At 36.9% G+C, this 18126-nt stretch overlaps 1 protein-coding gene across 2 annotated transcripts in view; it reads left to right on the top strand.

The window, feature by feature from the left end:
• The first annotated feature begins 820 nt into the window (after positions 1 to 820).
• Positions 821 to 18126, top strand: part of LOC143857125 (putative cytosolic oligopeptidase A) — a 44532-nt gene continuing 27226 nt past the window's right edge. Inside the window, exons 1-7 of one of the 2 annotated variants that reach the window (XM_077367411.1) lie at positions 821 to 1112; positions 1196 to 1363; positions 4339 to 4462; positions 7767 to 7843; positions 11006 to 11149; positions 11275 to 11505; positions 11580 to 11670. In XM_077367411.1, the coding sequence (XP_077223526.1) occupies positions 894 to 1112; positions 1196 to 1363; positions 4339 to 4462; positions 7767 to 7843; positions 11006 to 11149; positions 11275 to 11505; positions 11580 to 11670 (1054 nt within the window). In that variant the 5' untranslated portion in view covers positions 821 to 893. The remainder of the gene's footprint in view (positions 1113 to 1195; positions 1364 to 4338; positions 4463 to 7766; positions 7844 to 11005; positions 11150 to 11274; positions 11506 to 11579; positions 11671 to 18126) is intronic. The other variant, XM_077367410.1, reaches the window with a different exon arrangement.

Here is an 18126-nt window from a genome sequence, read left to right as displayed (position 1 = left end):
AGGGTTTTTTTTGTCTTTTTGAGGGTACGTCCAAGACGCACCCTCCGTAACGCCGCAACTATTTTTTTTCTTTCACGTTTTGGGCCCACCTTTGCAGCCAATAAGAAGAGTTCTCTCTCTCTTCAAGCTTACCTAAGCAAATGCGCTTCAAGCGTATAATCATTTTCCTCATATATATATACTTTCCAACGGTCATCTTGGAAGCTAATTTGGAAGCCTTTCGGACGCTCGACCAAATAACAATTGTGAAAAGATAAAAACAATGTTTGGAAGCCCGATGGGGTCTTCAGACGCCTGACTCGGGTGCTTGGACAAGGCTTCAGGCGCCTCTGAGATTTTGAGCTCCTCAGGTGACTTTTTTAACATGTTCAGACACCCAAAATCTTTCCTCGGAAACCCGACTTTAGTTGCCCAAACAGGGCTTCGGATGCCCGACGACAGATTTTCAGTTTTTCAGGGTTAACTTGTAAAATTCATATCTCATTCATTTCTTATTAGATTTCGACGTTCTTGTGCTCTACAGACATTGGATGAACAAGATCTATCGGTTAAAAAAATTTAAAAATATTTTATACTAATTTTCCTACTAATTAGGTTAATGGTCAACTAGGTATGCGTACAATACTTGCGTTCAGCGACCCACGGATATATCCGTCTGTTTGTTACAGACTTACAACCATGGTTTAAAATTTCGGTTTCGGTACCGGTTTCGGACCCCTGAAATTTCAATCGAAATTCCGAAATTTCGGTCGAAATTTGGTAATAATTATAAAATCTTATTTAATTCATTTCGTTCCGGAATTTCATTCATTGCTCTTAAAGAATTAAGGTCAAATATTTGAAATTTCGTCCTCAAGCGATCTTTATCTTCTCTTTGGCTGCCAACTATACTGATGACGACCTGCATTTCTCATTTTCTCTCCCTTTATCTCCCTCCTCCTTCTCTCCCCTCAAATTCCACAACCTTCACTTTCTCCTTTTCTGCTCCTCTAATGGCTTCCCAACAAAACCCCCAACAGAATCCTCTCCTTCAAGATTTCATCTTCCCACCTTACAACATCATCCAACCCAATCACATCCTGACAGGAATCCCAACTCTTTTGAACAAACTTGTATGACTGACTCCCTCTATTTTAATTCTCATTTCATAAACATTTTATTAGGGTTTTAAATGATTGATGGAGTTTAATGGCAGGAGAGTGACCTGATTGAGTTGGAGAATACAGTGGAACCCATATGGCCCAAATTAGTTGTGCCTTTGGAGAGGATTATCGATCGGTTGAAAGTGGTTTGGGGGATTGTAGAACACCTCAAGTCAGTTAAGGATTTTCCAGAACTTCGTTCCGCCATTGAACAAGTCCAGGTTGTTCTTCTTTTCATTACTTATATAGGATGTTTGATAATCTGCTTTGTGTAAGCAATCACTAAGTTGAAGAACTCTACTGTGATTAGCTTAGTAAATTATCTTTATTCCATGTTTTATGAGTTTTCAAGATAAAAGTGTACTGCTGTAATTGCTTGATTTATGGAATAATTATATGTTATAGTTGCTGGATTTAGGGAGTAATTATATGGTTGAATAAAGAGTTAATTAAGTTAGAATTAGTTTAAAGAATGGCTAGATTGTAAGAGAAGAAATATAGAAAATTATTATGTTTCCTCGAATTAACCTATTTTCTTCTTCTTCTATTTCTCTCTTTATTTTTATTCTATAGAACTGTGCCTTATCAGGCATATCCAATGCAGGCCTTTGGATGCTCCAGTAAGAAGAAGTGACTTGAGCCAAGTTGATGGAGTGAAAAGAGGTAGGGGCTGACCGAAAACAACTTGCGTAGAAACAGTGAGGAAAGACTTGATGGCTATGAACATAACAGAGAACATGACCTTGGATAGGAGAGAATGGAAGAAAATGATCCATATAGACGAACCCAACTAGTGTCAGAATTAGACTTAGTCAATTTGAGCCGGGTAGATCCTTTCACCTTCTTCAAGAAAATTTTCTAAAGGATTCATTAGCTGACCCCAACTAGTTTCGGACGAAGGCTTAGTTGAGTTGAGAACTGTGCCTTATCAAATTTTGATAAATACACTTTTTTTTGTGAACTTCTTTCATTGTCTTTTACAGTTCCTTGTTAATTGTAATAGCCAGTGATAAAACTTTAAAATAGAGGGCATGTATTTATCTAAGCTGTTGTAAATATTGGTTTCTTATTCATTGTCATTCTTTTCCTTAATGTTTTATTGAGTTTATTAAACTTGGTAATAATTTAATGATTAGAAGTTTTTTTTCCAGATTTCTTTCATTGTTTTTCTATACTCGAAATTCTGTTCATGTAATGTAAATTGTTAGTGTTTTGAATTGCATCAGTATGCGAGATGAGGTCAGTCTTTTCATGTGTATGTATTCATCATAATCTACCATGAAGATATAGGTGCTAACCCCATTACTTGAAATATAATTGAACTTTGGATAGATATGAAAATCATGATAGCAGTATGTAGCATCTGAAATGTAGATTTTTTTCATGACCAAAATGAGCTCTAAGCTGGTTAATTATTTCATGTTTTTGAACTCTTAAATAAGAAACTTTATCAATACCAAAGGAAAATTACAAGAAGCACAAATTGGCTAATACTGCGCATTAGGCATTTGATACCAAAACATTGGATTATCGAATGTAGTTTCCTTATTCACTAACTGATCTGCATTTAAGTTTCCTTCTGTGTGATTGTGGGGCATGCAACCAATCTCAAAAGTGCTTTGGATATTGTCTGTCTCTCTAAATTGGTATTAGAATCTTCAAAGGGGAGAAGATTCAATTATCTTACCACAAATTCTCTCTGTTTTGGAGTGAGCAAACTCCTCGACTTAGTATTGCATGATTTCTCTTCTTAAAGTTGAACTTTATTCATCCTTCTAGGGGGACCTTCCGTATCGTATCTCCCTGTTAACACCCATCCAATTTTTAGATAATGGATTAAAGAAATCCATTAAAATAATCTTGTTTATGAACCCTTATATAAACCTCAATGATGATAGGCTAACACCCATCCAATTTTAGATAATGTATTAAAGAAATCCATTAAAATAATCTTGTTTATGAACCATTATATAAACCTCAATGATTATAGGCCACTTCCTGTTGTATAGTTGCCTGAGAAGGCATGGGAATTTCAGTCTTTCCAAATAATTTATACTATTGAGGGAAATAAAATTCATCCTACTTTTCATCAATCATTGCTCATGGGGGAATATGTTTCCTCTGGATTGCTATAAACAACACAACATCTCACTTGTAATTGGGTATTGGTTTCTGTTGCAGTAAGCTGGTAAACTACGTGCCTTATTGGATGGGTGGTAAACATTAAAATCAAAGTTACCATATTTGTACCGACCTCCTATGAAGTGCACGCCAATTATAATATATTACAACGAAGTAAAACAATTTATCTTTTTTTATTACACTTGAAGAAGGCAGATTATGAACCGAAGTCTTTATTGGAAACACAATATCTATTGATAGAGCACTAGGGCCATTGGATAACCCTGTCTGTTCTAGTACAAAAAAAGAAGATGTTGGATAAGCCCAATATCAGAGGGCAAGCCTTGGCGCAACGGTAAAGTTGCTCCATTGTGACCTTGTGGTCACGGGTTCGAGTCACGGAAACAGCCTCTCTGCAAAGCAGGGGTAAGGTTTCGTACATCTAGCCCTCCCCAGGCTCTGCAACGGCGGGAGCCTTGTGCACTGGGCTGCCCTTATAAGCCCAATATTCTCTGAAATTTAGTGTGTGCCACATCCCATTGCTATTAGTTTTGTGTGCTCATATTATCTAGTTTAGTGGTGTACTTAGGCACAATGCATTGCATCTGAGATTATAAGATACCGATCTTAGTAATATATACTTTAATTTTGTGGATTACTTACAACTGAACACATCTTACTTGTTAGTATTGAATATCTGCTTATCTGCAATTTAATTTTTGAACAATGCTTAAGGTTGCTTTATTTTTTTTTTTCTCTTTTTGAGATTTAGCGGGAAAGATTATCAGGCAAAGAAAAGAAGTAACAAGGAAAAAGGGATGAGGTGACTTCATCAAAACGAGAATGGGAAAAAATATAAATAAAAGAGGAGAATTAGTTCCAAATAAGCTCCTTACAACAATGATAATCCTATTTGAAAAGTCAAAACAGCTCTATCAAGCACCTTTCTTAGCTAAGGAATTTGTATATAATAACATTTTTTCTTAGCAGATAATGTTCCTACTTTTTGACATTTGGGATGAATAGTTTTCTCAGCTTCTCCTCGCATTTAAAATTTCTTAGCTTTGTTTTACAGCCCGAGAAGGTTAAATTTCAGCTTAGATTGGGACAAAGCAAGCCGATTTACAATGCATTTAAGGCTATTCAAGAGTCTTCATGTTGGCAGACATTGAATGATGCTCAAAAACGTATAGTAGAAGGTAATTATCATGCATTTTTTTACTTAAATTATTTGAAGATTTAATTACTCAAACAACGCAGAGTGTAGGTTTTTCAGGCCACCAAGATGATATTGCTCTAGGTCAACAGTTGATATTTTAATATTTTAATTAATTGATCATGTATGTAGTTGGAAAATATATTGTTTCAATATTTTTGGCACTATGACTGTAGTTATCTTCCTTTGTTAGACAACCTTGCCCTAAAAAAAAGACAGCATAGTTTCATTATCTTTTATCTTTCTTGAAGTTCTTACTGTGATCATGGTTTTAAATTTCGGTTTTGGCATCCATTTCGGCCTTGGCCGAAATCCCAAAATTTTGGCCGAAATCTGGTAATAATAATAAAAATTATTATTTAATTATTTACCAAATTTAGGCCGAAATTTCGGAATATTTCTATATATTTTTTAAAAATCAATTTATTTCGGATTTCGCCAAATTTCGGTTTCGGTCTCAACCGAAATCCGAATTTCAGATTTCGGCTGAAATTTAAAACAATGACTGTGATACAAATTTTACCCAATCGATAAATATTTGTGGAATTAGGATTCTTAACCACCTTGTTGTTTAGGTGACTCTTTGATGTGCCAACAGATGCAACTTGCGTTTGAGGCATTTTTTTGTCCCACAGGTAGCTTGCTTTGATGTGTTTCTAGATTATTGATGCATGCATGAGCCATGACCCACTGAAAGGGTCCCCATGACCCTTAAGTAACCTTAGGGATAATTCTTTTTAATTTAACTCTTGTTACTCTCTCCTCTTAGTTAAAGATTATTCTAGTTGGATATAAAAGGGTTTTGGATTCTATTTTTATTTTTATTTTTTTGAGATCTCTCTCTTCTTGGCTGCACCTTCCAATCATAGATTTGGATTGGATAGGGCTGTATTCTTAGTATTTCCTTTCAATTATGTGATTTTCTTATTTTGTAGTCTCTATTTACAACTTAACAACTCAACATAGTTTTTCTAAAGGATTAGAGGCTGGTAGATTCCTTTCACCTTCTTCATGAAATTTTTCTAAAGGATTTATTTAGCCGACCCCAACTAGTCTGGGTCAAAGGCTTTGTTGAGTTGTAGTCTCTATTTACGCTATTAGGATTTATTAACTGCTGTTCATGTGAATTATTTCTTGCTTAATCTCATAGTTTCTTCCCTAGATCTATCCTTTGGGCTGTTTTGGAAAATTTTCATACTTTACTAGTCCTGAATTGTAAATCTATCACTGTTCGTATATGTTCCGAGTCTTCTGACAGTTATCTTAGACGGATTTTAGTGTGTCTGTGACTGAACCAATTGGTAATAGAGCCTATGTTAAGCTAAGTTTTTGTTAGAATAAGTTTCATATGGCTGCAAGAAGGAGGCTCGACAGAGGGTCTCTTCAAAACCCTTCCGTAGAGGCAAGATGAAAACCAACGGGTCTAGGAGCTTTATCTTTTTTCATAGAAAATATTGCATCTCTCACTTCCTCCTCTGAGAGTTTCTCTAGCCATCTTTTTTGTTCTAGTGTGATCTTTTTGAACAATAAGTCCTCAAGCTTCAACCCCTAGTCATACTCATGCATAGAGCTTAGAGAAGTATTGAACATGGGAATTTTTTATGGTCTCCGTTTCCTCAATCATCACCTCCCCTTCTAAAAGCCAATTTGTGGATTTATCCTCCTTGCATTTGCCATTCGATGGAAGAATTTAGTGTTCTTATCTCCCTCCTTGAGCCAAATAGCATACGGTTTTAGTTGCCAACTAATTTTTTCCCTTTGCAGGATTTCCTCATGTTTTGCTTTGGCCATCCTCATATTTCTGTCCTCCTGTGGGGCATTCTCCTCTTCCTTCTTATCAATGAGCTTTATTGATTGTAGGATTTCCTCTTTTCACACTTTCATCTCTTTCTCAAATTCTTTTCGCCATTCCTTTTTTTTGTAGGTACGTTGAGATTGAACCTCCTTTTTTTGCCATGCCTCGATTTTACTTTTCAATGCTTTCAACTTCCTACATAATATAAAGCCATTCCAGCCCATCCCATTACTCTCATTCCACCAATCCTTAACCTTCTTGTCAAATCTTGTCTCACAAAGTGACATGTCCATTTTGATTGGCCTCGGTTCGGCTTCGTAATCTTTTAATTCCACCAACAGAGGGCAATATGATTAGAAATTGGCTAATGAAGTGCTCTTTGTAGGATTAGGGGAAATTTCTTTTCCCATCCTTCGATATCATCACACAATCAAGCCAGCATAGAATTGGATTCTTTTGATTATTAGACTATGTGAAATTTGTCCGCTCCAGCGGTAGATCCGTTAGTTCACTCACTTGAATGAAGCTGCACAGATTTCTCATCCTAATGATTGTTCTTCCCATACTACTCTTTTAATTAGGAAATCTAACTGTATTAAAGTCTACTCTAATGATCCATGAGCCCCTTGACCGTACCTTTAGACACTTTAATTCCTCTCGGAAAGGATTGCACTCCCTTGCCCTCGTTGTACCATAGATCGCTAGAAGATTTCGTCTAATGTTTGATCCCCTATTCAGGAACCAAGTAGTTAGACAGAAATCCTTTCCAATAACCTCTTCTGCCCTGATGTTGTACTCTCTCATGATTACTATAAAGCCTCGCTGTTCCCTTTCCATCCAGGGCTGTCTTCTCCCTCTGACTTCTGCCCCATGGTTTGTTTATTAGATTTTTTGATACCCCCATCACCTTCGATTCTCATATTATCATAATATTTGCGCCCCCCGCCCCCCTCTCATGACTACTGCATCAATCATAAGTTTTTGGAATCATCCTTTTAAATCATTTCATCCTGCCAAGTATGCAAAGTTAAGAAGGATGTTAGTTGCTTAGGTTTGTAATTCAACTTGTATGGTGAATCCATTAACGTAACTACTATTAAGAGATAAAATATGATAGAATATTTCACCTTCTGTATTCTTTAGGATAGAAATCTTTCAACATAAGATAGATATGTTCTTCATGATAGGAATGATATGTTTGGAAACATTGCATATTAGTATCAGTTCTCTAGATGGATATGGACTTTCTTTGGAGTGGTCTTGATAAGAATGCAATTCCTACTTCTCTTCTATCCGGTTGTCCTGGTGTTTCAGAAGGTAATAAGTGCAACGATTTTGTTCTAAAATTTTGCATGGAACAGGTTAATAGTTATCTTATTATCTTATGCTTGTCTATGAATGCATATATATAGTATGTATATGTATTTCGACAACATGAGTTTGGCTGAAGCTTTACTACTTCATCTCATAAATCGGTATTATTTTTGTGCAGCTCAGATAAAGGAAGCAGTTCTTAATGGTGTTTCTCTCGAAGATGATAAAAGAGACCAGTTTAATAAAATTCAACAGGTGAACTCTAGAGCCTACCGTTCCATCATTCCATTTTCATTTCATGATTAAATCGATGATTTGATGCTTTTATGCTGGATTGTTTTAGCATGCAAGAAAACTATGGAATTTGAGGAGGCTGGTTATGGGTGATATATCATGCTCCATTTGCATGTGTATAATTTTTACTGACCAGTAAATAATTTCTAACTCTCTCCAGTTGATTTTTGCATCCGAAACTGAAACATCAATTAAACTGTTTACTAGCCTAGAAGATGAGATATGGGAACTTTCGTATATTATCATTATTTATTTAAGCGTGACTTCCAAAGTTCCAAGTAGCTATACAAGTCAATGCTTGTAACTTAGATAATGGTATACAATCTGATTTTAAACCTGTTATTCGACTTGAGATCAAGGCATATCGGGAAGTGGACTGAAAATAATAACCCATCAGTCAAAGTTAAAAATAAAATGGTAAATTTAAAGCTATGACTAAAAATTAGAAACGAGAACCGGCTGGTGTTATCTCCCTGCCGTTTTATGGGATCTAGTTCCTAGCGATATGTTCTTATTTCTTGTATATTATGCTTCCTTTTACATTCTAATAATTTTTTTGTTGGAATCACAACAACAACAAGAAAGTTAGACATTGCAAAAAATTCGAAGATAGATCAACCAATATGGAATTACCTAAACAAAAGAATTTTTGGCAGTGTAATTGTTTGAAAATTCACCTCAGAGAGATTTTGACTTACAGATTATAACCTAGATTATTAAGGGGTGTTAGAAATGGGGATTAGGTTAATAAGGAAGAAGAAGAGGAATGGAGAAGATGGTGAGTCTCCACTAAGAAGCTCCCTCATGTAAATGATGTATATATAGGCCCAAATAGGGCAACATGTGTACAAAGACTATACTACCCTCTACTACATTATTCAACACTCCTCCTCAAGCTGGAGTGTATATACTATGGAACCCCAGCTTGCTACAAAGAAAACTACAACAACCAATTAAAAAATAACCATGCAACAAAAAGAACAATAATCTCATATATAGACAGCTTGGTACAACACTCCCCTCATGCTGGTGTGGTGAATACATAATGACAAACATAATAATAAAAAGCAACGGCCACAAGAGTACATTAGCGGGATCAACGACCATAAAAAAGGAGCAACTCTCCCTGAATCAGCATGACGACGAGAGCGATCAGAACAGGGCCTCCCCCTACATGAGAACCCGACTGATAAATCTACAGACCTTGACAGATCGAATGGAGACACCTCAGCAGGGAAATATCAGCGATCCATCGAGCAAAAAGAGCACGGAAGGCGCGCACAAGTAACATTGAAGTACCACGAGCAGTGACGTCAGCTGAGCAGCACAACGCCAAGAGAAGAAGAACAACTACCATAAAGGTGATCGGAACCAACCAAAGAAGGAAGACATTGTTGCCTGGAGAAAGATAACAACCAATGAATGGGGGACACCATCGCCTGGAGAGAGAATCGACCATGACGGACACTGTCGCCCGGAGAGACAAGGTCGATGAGGGATATCGCCTCCTGAAGATATAACGAACCAATGATGGGGACAACGTCGTCCGGAGAGACACGGTCGACGGGGGACATCGTCGCTTGAAGATAACCATCCAACGATAGGGACACCATCATTCGCAGAGAAGGTCAACGGGGGGCATTGATAACCGGCCAACAATGGGGACACCATCGTCTGGAGACAAGGTCGACGGAGGAAACCGCCACCTAAAGAGAAACAACCAATGGTGGGGACACCATTGTCTGGAGACAAGGTCGACGGGGGACACTGTTGCCTGAATAGAACCAACTAATGATGGGGGCACCATCGTCTGGAAACAAGGTCGACAACAACAGTCGCTTGGAGAGATAAGGTCGATAGCCACGCTAGTGACACGGCATATAGCCGGACAATGAAAAGTGGATTGCAACGCAAATCACGATGAATGCGTAAAACTACGCCAATAACAACTCCAAGAATGCGAAGAAGAAACAATGAACAATATGAAGAACTAACAATGCAAAGGACTGACAATGAGAGGAAGAAATGAGCCATAGAAGGGTGAACAATATCAACTAGTGAAGACGACATGACAGACAAGGAAGAACAACACCAACCAACCACCAACACTCCCCCTCGGGCGAGACTACATGAGCCCGGAGACGACAACAAGACAAGAGGCAACAACACCAAGGCAACAACAAGAAGACAAGAAAAGAATACAAGACAACACTAGACAAGACTTCGCCTCAAGTTGAAGGCCGAATACCTTCAACTTGCAAAGAAAAGAAGACTTTCAAGGAACCAAATCCCTCTTAGACATTTCATCAAACACTTGTGGTGCACCTTGGAGAATAAGACAAAGGCCATAGAAGCCAAAAATATGTATAAAAGAGAAAATAAGAGGATTTTGAGTAGAGTTTTGGGAATGGAAAAACGATTTTGAGCAGTAGATCTACACAGACACAAGCCAAAAAATATAGAAAAGAGAAAATAATAGTTTAGAGTGGAGATTTAGGGATTCAAAAGACAAAGAAAGGAAGGAATGAGGGATCTAGGGATGAAAAAGGGATTTGGATGGAGAGAGAAAAGGAGGAAGATAGAACAATAACTTAGTGGAGAGAGAAGGGTTTACGGCAAAACCAATCTTGGGTTTGTGCAAAAGCATAGAGGAGAGAGAAAGAGATCCGAAACAAAAAAAAAGAGAGTTATGGCAAAGGTGATTTTTTTTTTGTGTTTTGAGAGTTACGGCAAACCTAGAGGGTTGCCGTAATGCACAATGTGCAGGAGAGAGAGAGAGAGAGAGATTTGTGAAAAGATAAAAAAGAAACCCAAAGTGGGTTTTGCGGAAGATCTGAGAGAGAGATTTTAGGGAGATTGCTTGTGTAAATCAGAAAGGCAAATATTAATTTATACAATGACAGAAAGATAAATAAAAAATGTCTCTTAGATATTGTAATCTGTTTACAAGGAAAACAAAGCAATAATTCGGTTCATGACAGATATGCTTCTCTATTATTGGAAAATAAAGAAGTGATTTTTTGGTTTGTTATTTTAAATCAGACAAATATTGATGAAGAGATTCATCATCTTCATTTTCTAGTTCTATTGTTTCTCATCTGCTACCCTTAATTTGTTTTGCAGGAATTGGGAAAACTTTCACAAAAATTTGATGCAAATATTTTTGATGCCACCAAAAATTATGAAAAACTAATTACGGATAAGATGGAAGTTGACGGCTTGCCTGCTACTGCCCTTGGTTTGTATGCACAAACGGCAATTTCCAAGGTATTTTCTGTTGAGATGCTAATTATGTAATTACGTTTGTTTTTCTATTTGGTGAATTCTCAAGTTTTTTGCATTTGGCTTCCATTCCTTCTCTGTTTTTTTAATGGCTTCTCTTCTTACTTTAGGGTCATGCAAATGCTACAACAGAAAAAGGGCCGTGGATAATTACATTGGATTTTCCATGCTATCGCCGTGTTTTACAACATGCAAGAAACCGATCTTTGCGTGAAGAAGTTTATCGTGCTTATACAACCCGTGCCTCCAACGAAGATCTAGATAATACACCAATTATTGACCAAATCCTAAAGCTTAGGTTGGCGAAAGCTAATATTCTAGGATACAATAACTATGCCGAGGTATATCGCATTTTTTTTTGGTGTGTTTTGTACCGCTGCCACAAACTTATCATTGGGAGTTTTCTTTTGTCAAGGTAAGCATGGAAATGAAAATGGCCACAGTCGATAAAGCAAAGGAGCTTCTAGAAGAGCTTCGGATTGCATCACGGAATGCTGCAATGAAAGGTAGTATGTTGAATAGTTCACACATTTTTGTACTCATGAATAGTGCGACAATCCATAATGAGAACTGCTATTTTTTGTTCTGGAATTTTATATTGCGGAATATTCTCGTATTTATATAAAAATGATGCATTATTCTCTATTAGAAGATCTCAATTACATATCTTCATAATTTTCAATCAAAACTGTTGGATATATCTTGTAATTGTGTAATTGCATGGCTAGGATTTTATGGTGAAATACTGGATGGCAACTCAAATAATCATTAGTTTCATCAAAATTATGAGAAGCAATGTATTAGACAGAATTATATGCTTTTCAGTTTTCATGTAATAGCGATTAATGAGAACTGGGAAGGATTTATTAGATCAACGGAGGACATGCTGTTCATTTCTTATTAGATATTGGTGTCGCTACACATCTTATTTGATGCATTATGATGGTATTGCTGCAATTGAAACAAAATTCAAATGGATTCATATCTTTACAAAGTCTTGATCAAAATTTTGGCCACTTCGATACAATGTCGGTATTGTTTTGGTGATGTCGACTGAAACACACGCTGTATAGGCATTACAGTATGTCATTGACAATCCAAATTTTGATTGAAATGACTCAGAAACCTGATTTTGACAGTTTGAGGTCAGGCATGCATTTTCTTACTCTTTTTGTAATTAGCATCCATTAACATACAAATGCATCAACTAAGATGTGTTTGCACATATTAGTCCACGAAATGTCATTTTTCATGGATTAAATCTTTTAAAAATATAGAAAAATTATTTATAAGGATCATTGCAGGCATTGCCGCTCTTTAATTTATAATGGGTATTTGTTGGAGAATCTTAGGGTTTTCATTTGCAAGTCCTTCTATTAATTTGGCATTCTAATTGATCAAAACATACATCATTATCTTTAAATTATTTTTTATCTACGTCTTAGTTATTTTGAAAAAAGATCATTTATGGGAAAAATGTTTGTTCTATTGTGTCATGGAAATATGCGCCCTAGAATTGTGTGTTTAAGTCCTCTATATTCACAATGTGGCTCGAGGCTAATGGAAAGGAAAAGTAAAGAAAAAACTGAGGAAGAAGACGTTAGAGGAAGAGAAACTACTTACTTGGACCCTTTTTTAATCATCCGAAGGCTTAACACATTTCATCTCCTAATGTAGTTCATCCTACCAGACACTTTGAAGGAACTAATGATCCAAGAAGGAAGCTAAAAGCCTAAAACAAGCAACTAGAAGGGGTGGAATATCAAGCTCTACTCAAAGGAGGGGGAATAAAAATCCCACGAATTGGGGCCCACTCTTTTGTTCCATTGGATTTTGTTTAAGTTGTTTAGGTTAAGTGATAGGACTAGGGGTGCAACTCGGGCGGGCTCAACCCGAACCCGGCGGGTTCAACCCGGAAAAAACTCGGGTTGGGTTGAGTTCAAGTTGGGTTCGGGTTGGGTTTTCTCAACCCGGGTTGAGTTCGGGTCCGGTTCGGGTTGAGGGCTTGTGCAACCCGACCCGAGTTCAACCTGGAATTTTTAATAATTTTTTTGGTTTTTAAGCTTAAAATCTCGGGTTGGGTCGGGTTGAACTCAGGTTGGGTCGGCTTCGGGTTGGCAAAAAGGGCTGCTCGGGTCGGGTCGAGTTGAACCTCGTCGGGTTGGAACTCCGGCCGGGTCAGGTTCGGGTTGAGTAAATGGTTGCTCGGGTTGGGTTCGGGTTGGCCTCAACCCGAACCCGACCCGCCCGAGTTGCACCCCTAGATAGGACCCACTTTGATTGTTTCCTTTGATTATAAGTGAATTATGTTTAACACCATTCAAAGAAAAAGTGAATTATGTTTAAGTGGTAGGGCCCATTGTTCGAATGATTTTAAATTTCCATCGAAACCAACACGGAACGATATAAATGTTTCTGTATCCATTCACAATGAAATGGATACCAAACTAAAATGCTCACTGAAACCAAAATTATCAGTGTATTAGTGGTATACTATATCAATATGTGTTATATATTTATATGAATTGCATATGAAATTTGGTATATGTATTTTGTATAATTATTTATATGAATTACATGTGAAACATGTAATGAATTATCAGACATGCGTGACAACGCATGTCACTAGGTATTTGATGTTAAACCTTTATGGATGTTTTTTTGTTTATATGATTGTTTTTTAATCTGTATTGGTGTTTATTCTAGCACTTCCTGATGTTTCGTATTAAATGTCCATCATTTGCATATATTTTTATACATTTTCGTGATTTTACAGGACTCACACTGAAATTTCCATTGAAATCTACATGTTTCCATTTCTATCACGACCGAAGCGCATGCTGAAACCTAAGCATGAAACCTTGATTGTTAGTTCTTAAGTCATGTTAAGCGATCTATAAGTTATAAAGATGGTTCCCATTCCACTATTCTGAACTCTTCACGTGCACTCTTCACGCATATTGTTCATGCGTACTGTTCATTAGGATTAAGGTTACATTTGATGGCTTATAAATATGGTTGGCGTTTTCCTGCGCTAACATTCTTGTTGCAGATTGTGCATAGAGCTAGGATGAAGAAGCTTCTAGATAAGAGGATTCTACTTCAAACTGTTACAAGATCTTGAAGATTATTCTATATCTCTAATCAACTTGGTATCCATAATCTTTTCACTGTAATTTCATCAAAAAATAGTTAATTAATAGCATGGTTAGTGACTTGATAGTGTTTTGTTTTATTTTATTCATGTGGTTTAATTTCAAGAAACTGGATTAGGTCGTGGGCTTTTATGGTTGGTAGACACTACCAATCGTGAATCCAAGAAATTCAACAGATGTAAATAAGTCTGGTACTTTCAAATGGTGCAGTAATTCTATTATAATCACATAAAATACTAATCATGTTTGGATTCTTTACATCATTTGTTGTATTGAAATGAATTTATTAACAAAAGTTTGATTTCATGGCATCTATTGGGTATTTACATTTGAATGTGTGTGATGTGCTTACTTTCGACACATGTTGATCCCTAGGCCGCAAAGTAGGAATATCATGCTCATGGATTCACAGATCCTAAGGCGCGGGTAGATATGATATTCTAAATCTTTGCAGACCTTAAAAGTTCCTATTGTGGTTGAGACTGGACATCTCTTCCTGTACACAACCAGCATCGGTTTTGCCGCCATACACGAATTGGGGTAGCTCATCTCAACCACTGGGGTAGTGGACCCTAAGCAGGCAGAATGGGTGTAATGAATGGCTCACGCACTAAACAGGATCATACTAGAATAACTTGTGGACTAAGAATAAGGATAAGGTTATTCTACCCAGACATGACCCTTTATTTGTCCTTAGACCTGAGGGATCGTATTGGTCTGTGGACCCGCCTTATGGATTTGGTCTACCTTAGAGTGGTTCTCGGTTTGGGATAGCGTAAACTACGAGATGAATAGGATACCCAAAATGGTATCCTCCACCTCCTTAGTGAGGAAAGTCACAACAAGGGCCTTCTAAAATACCTGGCCAGGTGATTTTTGTAAATGGTTTATCAAAAATGTTTTCCAAAATATTTGATGTTTGGAAAAGGGAATTTGCAAATGCATTTGCAGGCCCATGCATGTGAATTGAAAGGTATACCTTAGGTCGAGCCAAGGGGGTAGTAAGTGTCCACCCCCCGTGGGGCCCAACTTAGTAAGTGAGGATTTAGAAGAATGACATACAAATAAGATGTGATTAGGGGTATTGGATTATTTGACGGTCATCTTCAGGGTTATGCCCTAATGGGGGCCACTTGCCCAATGTGACCGTAATGTGACTACAAAGCGAGGTCGTAGTGGGGCTCATCTTGGGTTCTGCCGGATCGACCGTCGGATCCTTGCGATGATCCCACGCATAACTCGTTTGAACCGCTACGATTCTTCGTGGATCAGGGTCCCGGATTTATAGATTGTGAGGAGGGATGTGATCCATTGTATGAGACACATGAAGGATTTACACCGTATATACGGTGTATGCACTTTAGTGAATATACGAAGTATATTAGTTAATTAGTATGATTAATTAATTAAGGAATAAATGGGCTGCTAGATTCCTATTGGTTGTTCTGTTGGCTAATTTCTGCTTCGTTGATTTGAGCAGTTTTGATGCAGATAAGGAGAAAGAGAGAAAAAGACTAAAAACACATAAAGATATATATGGATTTTATTTTATAAAAAAATATTAAAAAGGGAATAAGAAGAGAGTTGTTGGACGTCCAACCTGCTTCTTCTACATTTTGGCCAAAGCGATTTGGCCTTGGACGTCCAACCTTTTCTTCTTTTCTCAGTTTTTCACATCAGAATCTATCTCTCCTTTGCTCTCTAGATCTTCTCCCATAATCCCTATTCTAGTTTAGAACTAGAAATAGAATAAAAGTTCTTCAATCCTCTTGTATGTGGCAAAGGAAGCCACTAATTCAACTTTCGAGGCATCTACCTTTAGAAGGCAAGAAGCCAGGCTAGGAGTAGATCAAGCAGAAGGTTATCGGTCGAATACCCAATCTGATATAAATTCTAATCTCTGTGTTTTATTTTCATCACCATTGGTACATCTAGTCTCTAGGTTAAGGCAAGTGATCAAAGAGAATTTTTGTTTATATATATTTTAGGCCATTCTGCTGCACCTAAAATCCCTTGTGTGATCCTTTCCGATCCCCCAACTAACAATGAGATGTAATGGTAGTTGAGTAGTGATGTAGTGTGTGCGTGGTGTATTGTAGTGAGAGAATAGTTTTAAATTTCCCCGAAACGACCGAAATGTTTTCATTTCCATCGCCAATGAAATAAGTGATAGGTCCCAATTTATTTATTTATTTAGTTATAAGTGTATGATGTTTACGTGGTAAGGCCCATTGTTAGCTCTTAAGTCATATTAAGTGCAATGTTTTAAATTTCGGTTTCAGTTTTTATTTTAGTTACCATGAACACGGAAATGTTTCGGTTATGATTGAAAATTTTGGTGAAAATCCTGTAAAATTATGGAAACATATGGAAACGTTTGCAAATGATATTACTATAAATTGAAACCTCAAGAAATGCAAAATAAACACAAATACAAACTTAGAAATCATCACACAAGCAAGACAGCCCCATCCATAATATTTTAATACCATCACACACCTAGTGACTCCCGTTGTCGCACAGGTCTGATAATTCAGTAAATAACATATTTCACTTGTAATTTAAATAATATATACATTCAAAAAATATTAAATAAACATATGTACACAATACATGCACTACACTATGAATGCAATTCATATGAATATAATTATTTTATACATAATAATATTATATCACTAATATACTTATGATTTTGGTTTCGCTATCCGTCGTTTTAAACCATGGTTAAGTGATGTTTAAGTTATAAAGATGGGGCCCGCTTCACTATTCCACATTGTTCACATGTATTGTTATGCATACTGTTATGTAGAATTAGGGTTACATGTGGAGGTTTATAAATATGATTTCAAGGAAAAAGTTGAGATTGTTGAAGTGTAACAACTGAAACTTTAATTAGGTTTTAGTAATTTAAAATATTGTTAATTGCACCCTAAAATATTGTTCCAAGAAGCAGCATGTGCATAAAATGAGTGTAGCGGAGATGCAAATGCTTAGATGGATGTGCGGTCACACAAGGCTAGATAGAATTAAAAATGAAGACATTCGTAAAAAGGTGGGGGTGGCTCCAATTGAGGAGAAGATGAGAGAGCACCGCTTAAGATGATTTGACCATATCCAACGTAGACCTTTGGATGCTCCGGTGAGAAGAGGCGACTCGTGCCAAATTGATGGAGTAAAAAGAGGTAGGGGCGGACTAAAAACAACTTGGGTAGAAACAGTGAGGAAAGACTTGATAGCTAGGAACATAATAGAGCACATGACCTTGGATAGGATAGAATGGAAGAAAATGATCCACGTAGAAGAACCCAACTAGAACCAAGATTAGAGCCGGGTAGATTCCTTTTACCTGCTTCAAGAATTTTTTTCTAAAGGATTCATTTAGCCGACCCCAACTAGTTTGGGGCAAAGGCTTTGTTGAGTTGAGTTAATTGCACCCTAATTTTTAATAAAATATGTGAGACTAAATTACCCTAGTTAGTATATTACTTTAAGTATTGACATAAGGGTATTTTTGGCACTTGCAAAGTTAAGTGGAGAATTTACATTTCGATTTTTAGAGGCCTCCCAAAAACTTAGACGCAATTCCTACTTCCAAAATTTTAGCCGCACACTCCCAATTAGGGAGATAGCGTATAAAAAAAAAGATTTGGTGGGCCTCATTTTGGCCCTCGAAAATCCATCTCTCTCTTAAAAGGTTAAATGCTCTTTTGTATCCTAGATTATAGGAAATATTTAATTAGAAATAAATAGTATAAGAGGCAGAATACGGAAAAGATATATTAGAAGGAGATACAAGCATTTTGG

This window comes from Tasmannia lanceolata, unplaced genomic scaffold (genome assembly GCF_043159265.1).
Source record: "Tasmannia lanceolata isolate RefF3 unplaced genomic scaffold, GAP_Taslan_0.1 ptg000024l, whole genome shotgun sequence".
Lineage (NCBI taxonomy): Eukaryota > Viridiplantae > Streptophyta > Magnoliopsida > Canellales > Winteraceae > Tasmannia > Tasmannia lanceolata.
Note: the sequence above shows the minus strand (reverse complement) of the source record. Positions and strands in the feature narration are given on the sequence as shown.